Source organism: Mustela nigripes, chromosome 2, assembly GCF_022355385.1.
Source record: "Mustela nigripes isolate SB6536 chromosome 2, MUSNIG.SB6536, whole genome shotgun sequence".
In the NCBI taxonomy this organism is placed as follows: Eukaryota; Metazoa; Chordata; class Mammalia; order Carnivora; family Mustelidae; genus Mustela; species Mustela nigripes.
The window spans coordinates 104,218,472-104,228,911 of record NC_081558.1 but is presented as its reverse complement, the minus strand read 5'-3'; the positions used below and the strand labels follow the sequence as shown (position 1 = coordinate 104,228,911).

Sequence of the window (10,440 nt, the reverse complement as noted above, 5' to 3'; positions counted from 1 at the left end):
AATGAGGGAAACAGGTTGGCAATTGAAGGAAAGGAAGGATGGTGTGTGGCTTGGCTTGCTTTGGCTGACAGAGAGGCAGGCCGACTTACTCTGTGTGGCCCCTGTAAGTGGCTTCCCAGCTCCTGGAACTCAGAAATCAAGATCCTTTCTTTTCCAGAGGTTACATAGTGATGGGCAAATCCCAAACAAAATCCCAGTGCAGCAAGCCTGGAATTTACCTGTGCTCTGGGTGGGCATAGCCTGTCACGCTACCAAATCACTCGCCAGCAGGTAGTTCAGGTTCCCGATTGGAAAATCCATCTTTGGTGGATTTTAGCCACTTACTGTAAATGATATGGCAAGATGTTTTTAGCGAGATATGGCGAGGTGGGTTTCTAGACTGGTGGGTGGAAAATCTAAGCCTAATTCTGGCTTTGCTATTTCCTCTTGGAGAGGCTGCTGAACTTGGGGCAAGTCACTTCTCTCAGGCTCAGTTATACCCCCTCTCAGGTCCCCTCCCCAGCCTCCCCTGACCCTTCTCCTGTAAGTAGAGAAATGACGGGAGAATAATAATGATGGAGATTTTAATTTAAAAAATGTTGGAACATTCGCCTCATATCATTTTCAGGCATTAAGTTTTATCCTAATCGTTTTCCGGACTAACTCAGGGTTTAGGTGGGTTTTTTTTTATTGTTGTTTTTTTGTTTTGTTTTGTTTTGTTTAAGCAATTTGACCTGATGTCACAACTGAAGCAGCCATCAAGAAGCCAAATAAAATGCATGTCCTGGGTTTAAAGGGGCTAGGCTTCACCCTGCCTTCTTGAGCCTTCCAGATACATCCCTCCCCCGCACCCACAGGCACTGGCCCCTGTGCGGTTCTGAACCTTTCACAATCGGAGATGCAGTTAGCAACCCTATGCTCCCCGGGGAATGCCCTTCTCATCCCTGGGCTTGCAGGTTTGCCTCACTGCAGTGCTGTTCAGAGGGTAAAGGTCAGCTAAAAGCAAGTTTAGAGCCTTTCCACTGCACTGCTGCTGCTGCCGATGACTGGGTCAAATGTGGGAGGTAAGGCATTCCAGAGTGCACTGCCCCACCCCCACTCCCCAACCCGGTTTGGAAAAGGCTTTCTTGGCAACCATCCTTTTTCAGGGCCCATCAAAAAAGTGCACATTTCCCTGGTCTCACTGGCTTGGTCAAGTTTTGTAAGGGAGGTGGGGAGTGGGGAGCAGAAAGCATTACAGACTGCTATTAGCCAAAGCCAAATTTTCTGCCTTCACCCTGTTTGCACCTCGAGGTCCCCGCTTGGCTAGAAACCAATCAGACAGTTTTGTTGGGAAGTAGCAGCTTATTCTTTATCAAAGATGGAATGCAGACTTGCAGTTGTTTCTAATGCCTCTTCATGGCCAATGCCTCTTGTTCCAAGCATTCCTGAGTCCTGTTCTCTTGATGAACACTTGGCTTTCTTGACTATCCTTTTCTCCATCCAAAAACTGGGTGCAGAGCGGCTCAAGTGTCGCAGAATTTGAAACAAAAAAAAAAGTTCTGGAAATTCAAAGTCCTTTTGTTAATGTGTCTATTTTAAATCCGGGCTTTGGTGGTGAGCACAACTCTAATAAAACCCCACCCTGAATTTCCCACGGGCCACAGCACTGTGGTGGGGTGGAAAGAGTTCCGAGCTGGCTGTGGGCTCCCCCTCTGGCTCTGTGTTGCTGGAGGCCCTTAAGTCAGTCCCTTGCCCCTCTGGAGTTTAGACTACCAACTTGTAAATGGAGATTGCCTAAATCCGTTTCCTCCACCTTCCTGGGTCCCAAGAAGCTTTGACATTCTGCTGAAAGCTATGGACCCTTCTCTGGGGTGGGGGTGGGGGGTGGGGGGTGGGGGGAATGATGCAGCTATTGATTTATTTATTCATTCAAAAAGTATATATTCAGCAACTGCCAAATATCCACGTAGACTTAACTTTGAATTCCATTTGAGGATTTTTTTGTTGTTGTTGTTCCTCGGAAGAGGGGGCGGGGGGGCGGACATTCTTCCGTGAAACTTCCAGTGAGAAATCCTGGTTGTGAATTCTGCCATGATGAGCATCTATGGGCTCTTATCTAGAAGGACTACAATCATGATTCCAGCAAAGGATCATAAAACTACCGGTCAGGCGGATGCGAGAAAATGTAGGCAGGGAGGCCTGTCATTCTGCAAGTGATCTCTGGCTCCCCAACCCTTCCCCCCACCCCCGCCAGGCTCACGCGCCGGCAAACACGCGTGCACCGCCCCACCGTCGGCGGCAACGTGCTGTTTCTGGGCACTCAGACTGCGGGGAGCTGGCTGCGGCTCCGGGGAGACAACAAACATCTCTTCTATCCCGGGCTTTATTTTTCTCACGGTCTCTGAAAAGGCTGCGATCAGGTGATATGTGTGGGACTGCTCCCTGTACAGGTGCGCAGCAGGTCCTGGGGGAGGAGAAATCCGCCCCATGTGTACTTACTCAAGGCTCTTTCAATAGCTCTCCCAGGATAGCTCTTGGCCGTGCAGCTACCTCGGCTCTGGCAGGCTGCAGGGAATCCGAGTGTGAGAAAGTCAGTCAAGCGGAGGGAAACGGGGTGGGGGGGGGGGGGAGACTTCAAGTCCTCAGGCAAAATACCTTTTTTCTTCTCTCCCTCTGTCTTTTCTGTAGCTTTAAGCCAAACCCACAAGCCATTCTGATACCTAGGGACAAAGGGGAATCTCACTAGAGGTGCAGTTATTTGTTTTATGGTTTAAAGCAAACAGGTAATGTCAGAAGACAGAGAAAATCAGCCTTCATGGGCCAGAAAGCCGGACAGGGATAAAGGGAGCAGCCCCCAGTCCTATTTATCTGGGTTGATACAGTAGGAAAGATTCCTTGTGTTCTGCTGGTCTCACAGTGGGATCAAAGAAGTGACCTCTGTTGATGAACAGGGTGCAATTTTCCCTTTGCTTTGGGGGGTTGGAGGACTGAAAAATAAAGGTCGTCCTATCTAAGCGGGATGGGGGTGGGGGGCTTCCAATCCCTAAAGTCTTTTCTTGAATGTAGGAGCTTAGGTCCGCATTTGAGAAGGGCTGGAAAGAGTGTCAGCTTGGTCCTATTTTCTTTGACCAGGATAAGTAAGGATACTGAAAAGTAGTGTATAAGTACCTTCACAAAGAAATTTTCTTCTTGAATGGTTAGGGAAGAGGGCCAGAGATTTCGCGGGTTTGGGTTTTTTGTTTGTTTGTCTGTTCAGCCCAGAGACAAATTCATGGCACATTTCTGGTTACTTGACTGACCCCTCTGTCTCTCCAGAAATGTGTGTGTGTGTGTGTGTGTGTGTGTGTGTTTAAGTTATTTGCTCATTCTACCAGTCTAAGCATTCTAAAGTGGCAATAAAGAGTTGCTGATTAACTATTTGACCCATGAGAGCTGCCTTAGGTCCAGCAGTGAGACCCTAACCTGACTATAATCAGCATTCCCCATGCACCTTCAGGGTGCCAAATCCCGGGATGACAGAGGCAGAGACAAAAAAAAAAAAAAAAAAAAAAAAAAAAAACCATTCAGGCTAGAAGGGACAGGGGGTGGCACACCCAGCTAGTTCATTAGGGCCAGACAGCAGACCACAGTATCATAGCAGAACTTACTGGAGGAAGTCACAGGCTCTCACAGGCTTGGGGGAGGGTACCTGGAAGGGTTAACATGCTTCCCTGGGAAGGGTTTAGTTCCTTGGAAGAATCTGGGTCAGAGTATTTATGCAGTTTTTTTAAAAGTCAGATGCTGAGTAGAGCATTTTAAGAAGCTTGCAAAGTTTGCATGGCAAGAAAGGAGGGTGACTTGGGAGGCTCATCACCTTTCACCAAGAGGATTTCAAATACACAGGAAGACTCCCCTTTTTCCTCCCCTGCCCCGAAAGCAACAGACAATTTTCTGTCATCACCACCTTTCCATCTGTTTAAAGTAAGAAAGAAAAGTTCTGTGCCATTGGCCCAGGGTGCAGGTCAACAAAGGAGACATTGTTCATCATTTCTTCAGAACATGATAGGGCACAGCCCACTCGGCAGTGTGTTAAGAAAACACACCAAAATCCCAGAGAGTAGCCGGAGGGGCAAGAGTGAGTAAACCAAGCCTGCAATGAGGTAAAGGTTTGGCTGCCGACGTGAGGGCTGTCCTGCAAAATGGAAATGATGCTTGGAAGGTAAATTCGGTCAGAGTCAAATGAGTCTTTAGTTAGACTCCACGTCATGGGGAATGTGGCGTGAAAGGGTATACAGGTTTCTGTTGAACTTAGGTCACTGGACAGTGCGCAGTGTCCAGGTGAGCTGGTTCTAGGCAGGTGCTTCCTGGTGACAGTCTATACCTGGCACTTAGGAACCTCCTTCACTGCTTGAATCCTCCCAGCTGGGCTCTCTGCTTCTAAATTCTGCAATCCACTCTCCACACTTTTGCCAGAGCCATCCTTCTAAAGGAGAACCTTGCTGTCCCTGCTCTATTCAAGAGCATTTCACAGCTCTCCATTGTCTGAAGATAAGGCTAAAGTCCTTTAGTGAGAAGTTTAAGGGTCTTGTGATTTGGCTGCAAGCCTCCTCCTTCAGTTTCTTCTTACATTCCTGCCTGTCATCCACCCTGGACTCCAGACCATGCTCTCTGAATCAGGACCTCAAGTTCCAGGCTGTAGGCCTTTAATGCCATGAGTACTCCCATTCCCCCCTGCCCCATGACTCCTATTTCCAGTGCCCCGATGCTACCTATTTTTAAGATACAAAGCACACACCATTTCCTCCCAGAAGTGTTCCAGGATACACCCATTTCTTAGTAATTTAACTATCCCAAACCTCCATAGCATTTTACTTCTATCTAGACACACAAATTTTTCTCTTGAACCGACTGGAGGAATACACTGGGAAACAGATGTCAGCTGCACTCCTGAGTCTAGTATCTGCTGTAGGCTTCTTGAGGGTAATAACCATTTCATTCATCCCTGCCTTCCCCCCTCCCACCCCCGCATAGTCGGGCAAGAGTGTTGCCCATACAAGTGTGGTTTAGTGCTTCCTTTAGTTTCTCCTGATCGCTCACGCCATCATCTAAGCCCTAAGGGAGAGGAATAATGGAGGAATGCCCGGTCATCCATCAGAAAATCAGGGTCTGTCTGCCTCCAGTAGACTGTAAACTCCTTGCAGACTGCCACTGTATCTCTCATCTTGGTAATCCCAGGGTTTAACACAGTGTCTGGCACAGAGCGTGCTGTACAGAATGAAAGAACTAGAGGGGCTTGCCCAAGGTCACCCCGAGTCAGGAACCGCTGAATCTCATCCGGACGAGATCTGGTGGAACCATTTACAACATTATCTCAGTGGGGAGCTCGGAGGAAGGAAGGAATGAAGTGTCTGAGAAATGTGTGCCAGGCCTCTGGCGGCCTCCAAGCCTGGAGAAGGGCTGGGAGGGCGGGGGGTGGGGGGTTGGGTAGAAGCGCGACGTCAAACAAGACGCTGGGCTCCCGGGCTGCCCGGAGCCTCCCGAGCAGCGCGCCGAGCTCCCGGGTGGCGGGAAGGGTGGAGGGGGTGGGGGCGCGGGGGCCGGCGACCCACGCTGGCGGGCGGGAGGCAGCGGTGGCGGCCCGCCGGCCAGGGCAGTGCGCGTCGCCCGCCCCGCGCGGCAAATCCCCCAGGGAGGCCGCCGCCAGAGCCCTGGCGCTCCCGGCCCGGCGCCCGCCACGTGGCACCCGGCGGCGGCGGCGGCGGCTCCTCCCGGCGCGCGGCCCGGCCAGCCGACAGCACGCAGCCGCCTGCGCCGCCCGCCTCCTCCCGGCCGCCCGCCGGCGGCTGCCTGGGCGCAGCGAGGGGGAGCTGCCCGGCCGCCCTGGACCCGGGGAAGGGGCGGGCGGCGCGAAGCCGCTTTAACCGCAGCCGCCGAGCGGAGGCAGGAGGCTGACCCGGCCGCTTCCTAAGTGCGGTCAGGCATCTCGTGACCGCGGCGGGCGCCGGGGGCCCCGCGAGGGGAGGGAGGGAGGGCCGGGGCAAGGAGCAAACAAGAATGCCCCCACCCCTCCCCCGGGCTGTTGCTAGTGAGGCTTTCGGCCGAGTTAAAACCCCAAGCCCGAAATCAGGGGTGGAGTGGGGGCTTGGAATAATTCCCTACTATCCACCCCAGGGCGTGCGCTCCCCGCCCGGAAGGGCTGACCTTGGCCGGGGAAAGGCGGGGGGCGGTGGTAAGCGCCGGGGCTCGGCTCCCAGCCCGCCGCCCCCTCGGATTCCTGGCCCGGCGGGGGCCGGAGGAGGGGGCCCCGGACACACACACACACCCCACACGCAGCGCGCGCCAATGAGCCCCGGCCAGGCGCAGGGGGCGGGGTTTTCCCAGGCTCGAGCACAGCAGCTGCTATTTACCTTCTTGGCTTCTCCCGGGGACCAAGAACCAGCCCCCGCGCTCCGCCGCCCGCCGCCGCCCCCCGCCTCCCTGCCCCCGGGGCGCGCGCACACACACTCACACACGCACGCACACACACATCCTCCCGGCCCGGCCGCAGCCGCGGCGGCAATAAAACATCCTGGCACGTGCTCCGGCTCCAGGCGCGCCCTCGCCGGCCGGCTGATGTCAAACTGCAGCTCGGCTGGTGTAGCTCTTAAAGGGCCCGCGCGCGCCGGGTGCAGAGGCGGCCCCGGCCGCCCGCGGGGCGAGAAGGAGGGGAGAGGCTGCCGCCCGGCGCACCACCTCAATAGGCCGCAGAACCCAGAATCTGTGGGTGGAAAGGAAAAGGATGGCGAGGGCGCGCGCGCGTCCCTGAGGCTTTGCCATCAAAGCCCCTCTTGTTCATCTTTCATTTGAAATTCCATTTCCTTTCTGCCCAGTTGGAAATTATTCTGATTGTTTCCTGGGGAAGCGCGGGATCCAAGGCCCCAATTCCAGAAGAGGAATGAGGGACGGGCGGGCGGGGGGGCGCCGATTTTAAAACAACATCAACAAAAAACCCTTGCTCTGAAAATTCGTAAATGTAAGGTGGGAGGTATTTTTTTTCTTTTTCTGCATGTAATATATATATATATATATACACACACACACACACACACACACTGGCGTCCCTTTTCCGCATGATCGCTTTCCATTATCCTCCTTCCCCCAGTGTATAGTGTCTGAGCGGGAAATCACTTAGATGTTTCGCTAACTCACACCCTTGCATACGTTCTCCTCTTTTATCCCTGTCCTTCTAAGTCTTTTTTTTTTTTTTATTTCAAATGAACTTCTTATTAGTGTCAAAGCAGCTCTATTACACATGTGAAAGGAAATAAAGAGCAAAGAACCTGGCCCCAAAAGAAATAAACTAGACTGGGACAAAACCTGCGGAAAAATCCTCTCTAAAGCAAAGCCCAGCAGGAAGAATAGCAAAGGGTTAAAATCCTTTTGATTGACGTTGTAGCCTCCGGTGCCCCGGGCTCAGGCGCGCGCCATTGGCCGCCAGGCCTTGTGCCTGGCGGCCAATGGGGGGGCGCGGTCCACGAGCTGTGCCGCGTGTCTCCTCCTCCCATTGGCTGAAAGTTACTGTGGGAAAGAAAGTTTGGGAAGTTTCACACGAGCCGTTCGCGTGCAGTCCCAGATATATATAGAGGCCGCCAGGGCCTGGGGATCACACAGGATCCGGAGCTGGTGCAGATAACAGTGGAATCCCCCGTCTACCTCTCTCCTTGGTCCTGGAATAGCGCTACTGGTCACCAAGTAGCCATAAGATATTATAATAAACCCTCAGCACTTGCTCAGTAGTTTTGTGAGAGTCTCAAGTGAAAGGGACATAAACAAAACAATTTTCTGTGTGAAGGACTCCAAAAATAAAATTCTCTAGGGATTAAAAAAAAAAAGCAACAGAAAATGCCAGCTGATATAATGGAGAAAAATTCCTCGTCCCCGGTGGCTGCTACCCCAGCCAGTGTCAACACGACACCGGATAAACCAAAGACAGCATCTGAGCACAGAAAGGTAAGGGCAGTACCACTCTCTCTCTGCAGCCCTAAGAAATTAAGTCGGGGTTGGGGGGCTCCCTTCTCCCCTGAAACCCCGGGGTGAAATGGCAGATCCCATGGGAACTCATGGCTTTTTTTTTTTTTCTTACAGTCCTCAAAGCCTATCATGGAGAAAAGACGAAGAGCAAGAATAAATGAAAGTCTGAGCCAGCTGAAAACACTGATTTTGGATGCTCTTAAGAAAGATGTAAGTGGGTAATGCTGCCTTTTTTTTTTTTTAATTAAAAATGAAATACCATTTCTCATGTACAAAACGTGACCACCACCCCCGCCCCCGCCCCAACTGGCGGGATGGTCCCCGCCTGTACTGCGTTCTCTGAGGCCAGAGGGCCGAGCCCCCTCCAGGGTCCGAGGATGTCGGCGCAGCGGCCGGGAGGTGAGGGGGAGGGACCCCAGACTCCGAGGCCGCTGGCCGGGTTCTCACTTAGTGCCTTGCCTCTTATTCTGTGCAGAGCTCGCGGCATTCCAAGCTGGAGAAGGCGGACATTCTGGAAATGACAGTGAAGCACCTCCGGAACCTGCAGCGGGCGCAGATGACGGGTGAGGGCGGCTCGCCGCGTCCCTCTCTGCGGGCGTCCCCTTCGCCCCGCGGTGATTTCTTCCAGACTTCCGCCCGTGGTTGTGAGAGGCATTCAGCTACATTTTACTGCCTTGGCTCACTCTTGCGTTCCCACGGTCTGGGGCTTATTTATAGCCACAACTCCAAGTTGTTACTGTTCCGGAAAGGGAGGGAGAGAGGTTGTAGCGGCGAGGGTGGCGGGCGGCTTGGCAGTGGGGGGAAGCGGGTGGGGACGAAAAGACTCAGAACCGAGGCGGTTTTGAGCTGCGTGGAACGTAGGGGTCACCTGGTTTAGCACTCCCCGCTTCCCCATTAGAGTAGGGGAAATGCGGTCCGGATGGCGGGGAAGGGAGGGGGAAGGGCATTGCCCAAGGTCACTACGCGCGCGCGGACCGTGGGGGAAGATGTGAGGCTGAATGGGTTAAAATAGAGCTGCGGGGAATGGAGAGGAACCGTCTCAACTCCGGCTGCCAAGCTAGTGTTGAGAGGTGGAAGGTTTTTCTAAACCACCACCCTACCCCCAACGCCAGCCGGGGGCTGTTCCGCTGGCGGGTGGTCAGGGAGGAGCGCCGCGGGGACCTCCCAGGGCGGAGGCGGTGGCCTCAGGGCCAGGGCCACTGGGTGACCGTCTGTCTGCTTCTGGCCCGCAGCCGCGCTTAGCACAGACCCGAGCGTGCTGGGGAAGTACCGCGCCGGCTTCAGCGAGTGCATGAACGAGGTGACCCGCTTCCTGTCCACGTGCGAGGGCGTTAACACTGAGGTGCGCACCCGGCTGCTCGGCCACCTGGCCAACTGCATGACCCAGATCAACGCCATGACCTACCCGGGGCAGCCGCACCCCGCCTTGCAGGCGCCGCCGCCGCCGCCCCCGCCGGGACCCGGCGGTCCGCAGCACGCGCCATTCGCGCCGCCACCGCCGCTCGTGCCCATCCCCGGGGGCGCGGCGCCCCCTCCCGGCGGCGCGCCCTGCAAGCTGGGCAGCCCCGCTGGAGAGGCTGCTAAGGTGTTCGGCGGTTTCCAGGTGGTGCCGGCTCCAGACGGCCAATTTGCCTTCCTCATCCCCAACGGGGCCTTCGCTCACAGTGGCCCCGTCATCCCAGTCTATACCAGCAACAGCGGGACCTCCGTGGGCCCGAACGCAGTGTCGCCTTCCAGCGGCCCCTCGCTCACGGCGGACTCCATGTGGAGGCCGTGGCGGAACTGAGGGGCTCAGGTCACCCCTCCCCCTAAACTCCCAACCCACCTCTCTTCCTTTGGGACACTCAACAGGAACTTGGACACTGGGAGAAAAGAGGACTTCTGTGATTAAGTGGTTATTTTGGTTTTTTTAATTTCTAAAAAGTTACTTTTTTGTAGAGAGCTGTATTAAGTGACTGACCATGCACTATATTTGTATATATTTTATATGTTCATATTGGATTGCGCCTTTGTATTATAAAAGTTCAGATGACATTTCGTTTTTTACACGAGATTTCTTTTTTATGTGATGCCAAAGATGTTTGAAAATGCTCTTAAAATATCTTCCTTTTGGGAAGTTTATTTGAGAAAATATAATAAAAGAAAAAAGAATGAAGGCTCCTATGTCTTTGAGCTGATTATTTCAGAATATGTTTAAAAAAAAAAAAAAAGAAAGAGGAGGCTCTTGGCAGAAGGTGGATTACAGGTAATTTTGAAAATTCAGTCACTGGCTCCTTTGTTATTAGAAGAACATTTTTAAAAATCCGTCAAAACTTTTACCAATGCTCCGTGAATTAAATTACACTTAATTTGCAGGAACCCATCTAATATGGCTACTCTGATCAATTTGTGGTCTATCTCTTAAGGGATTTCAAAAAATTTTTTGTTGCAGTTGGGTAAATTATTCAGTCCTGGTTCTCCCACTAGCTCCTTCTGAGGAAGGTTGAACCC

The 10,440-nt window shown here is 53.2% G+C and overlaps 1 protein-coding gene and 1 long non-coding RNA gene across 2 annotated transcripts; one reads left to right on the top strand and one right to left on the bottom strand.

Moving 5' to 3' along the window:
- Nucleotides 1–898: 898 nt before the first annotated feature.
- LOC132010030 (uncharacterized) lies at nt 899–6,403 on the bottom strand. The gene is made up of 4 exons (XR_009402126.1): nt 6,348–6,403; nt 2,617–2,681; nt 2,461–2,526; nt 899–1,520 (listed from the first exon to the last, which is right to left on the bottom strand). It is a non-coding gene; the product is annotated as an uncharacterized LOC132010030 (long non-coding RNA).
- A 1,159-nt stretch (nt 6,404–7,562) lies between these two features.
- On the top strand, nt 7,563–10,105 carry HES1 (hes family bHLH transcription factor 1). Its single transcript, XM_059388016.1, has 4 exons — nt 7,563–7,929; nt 8,065–8,160; nt 8,426–8,513; nt 9,183–10,105. Exons 1-4 carry the CDS (start codon nt 7,822–7,824, stop codon nt 9,734–9,736), a joined length of 846 nt encoding a protein of 281 aa, XP_059243999.1. The 5' UTR covers nt 7,563–7,821; the 3' UTR covers nt 9,737–10,105.
- The last annotated feature ends 335 nt before the right edge of the window (nt 10,106–10,440 follow it).

Excerpts from the sequence above, each read along its gene's own strand:
- HES1 (XM_059388016.1), top strand. The coding sequence starts at position 7,822 with ATGCCAGCTGATATAATGGAGAAAAATTCCTCGTCCCCGGTGGCTGCT. Across the intron at positions 8,161-8,425 it reads TGGATGCTCTTAAGAAAGAT|AGCTCGCGGCATTCCAAGCT; the intron begins GTAAGTGGGTAA and ends TATTCTGTGCAG. Across the intron at positions 8,514-9,182 it reads GCAGCGGGCGCAGATGACGG|CCGCGCTTAGCACAGACCCG; the intron begins GTGAGGGCGGCT and ends TCTGGCCCGCAG.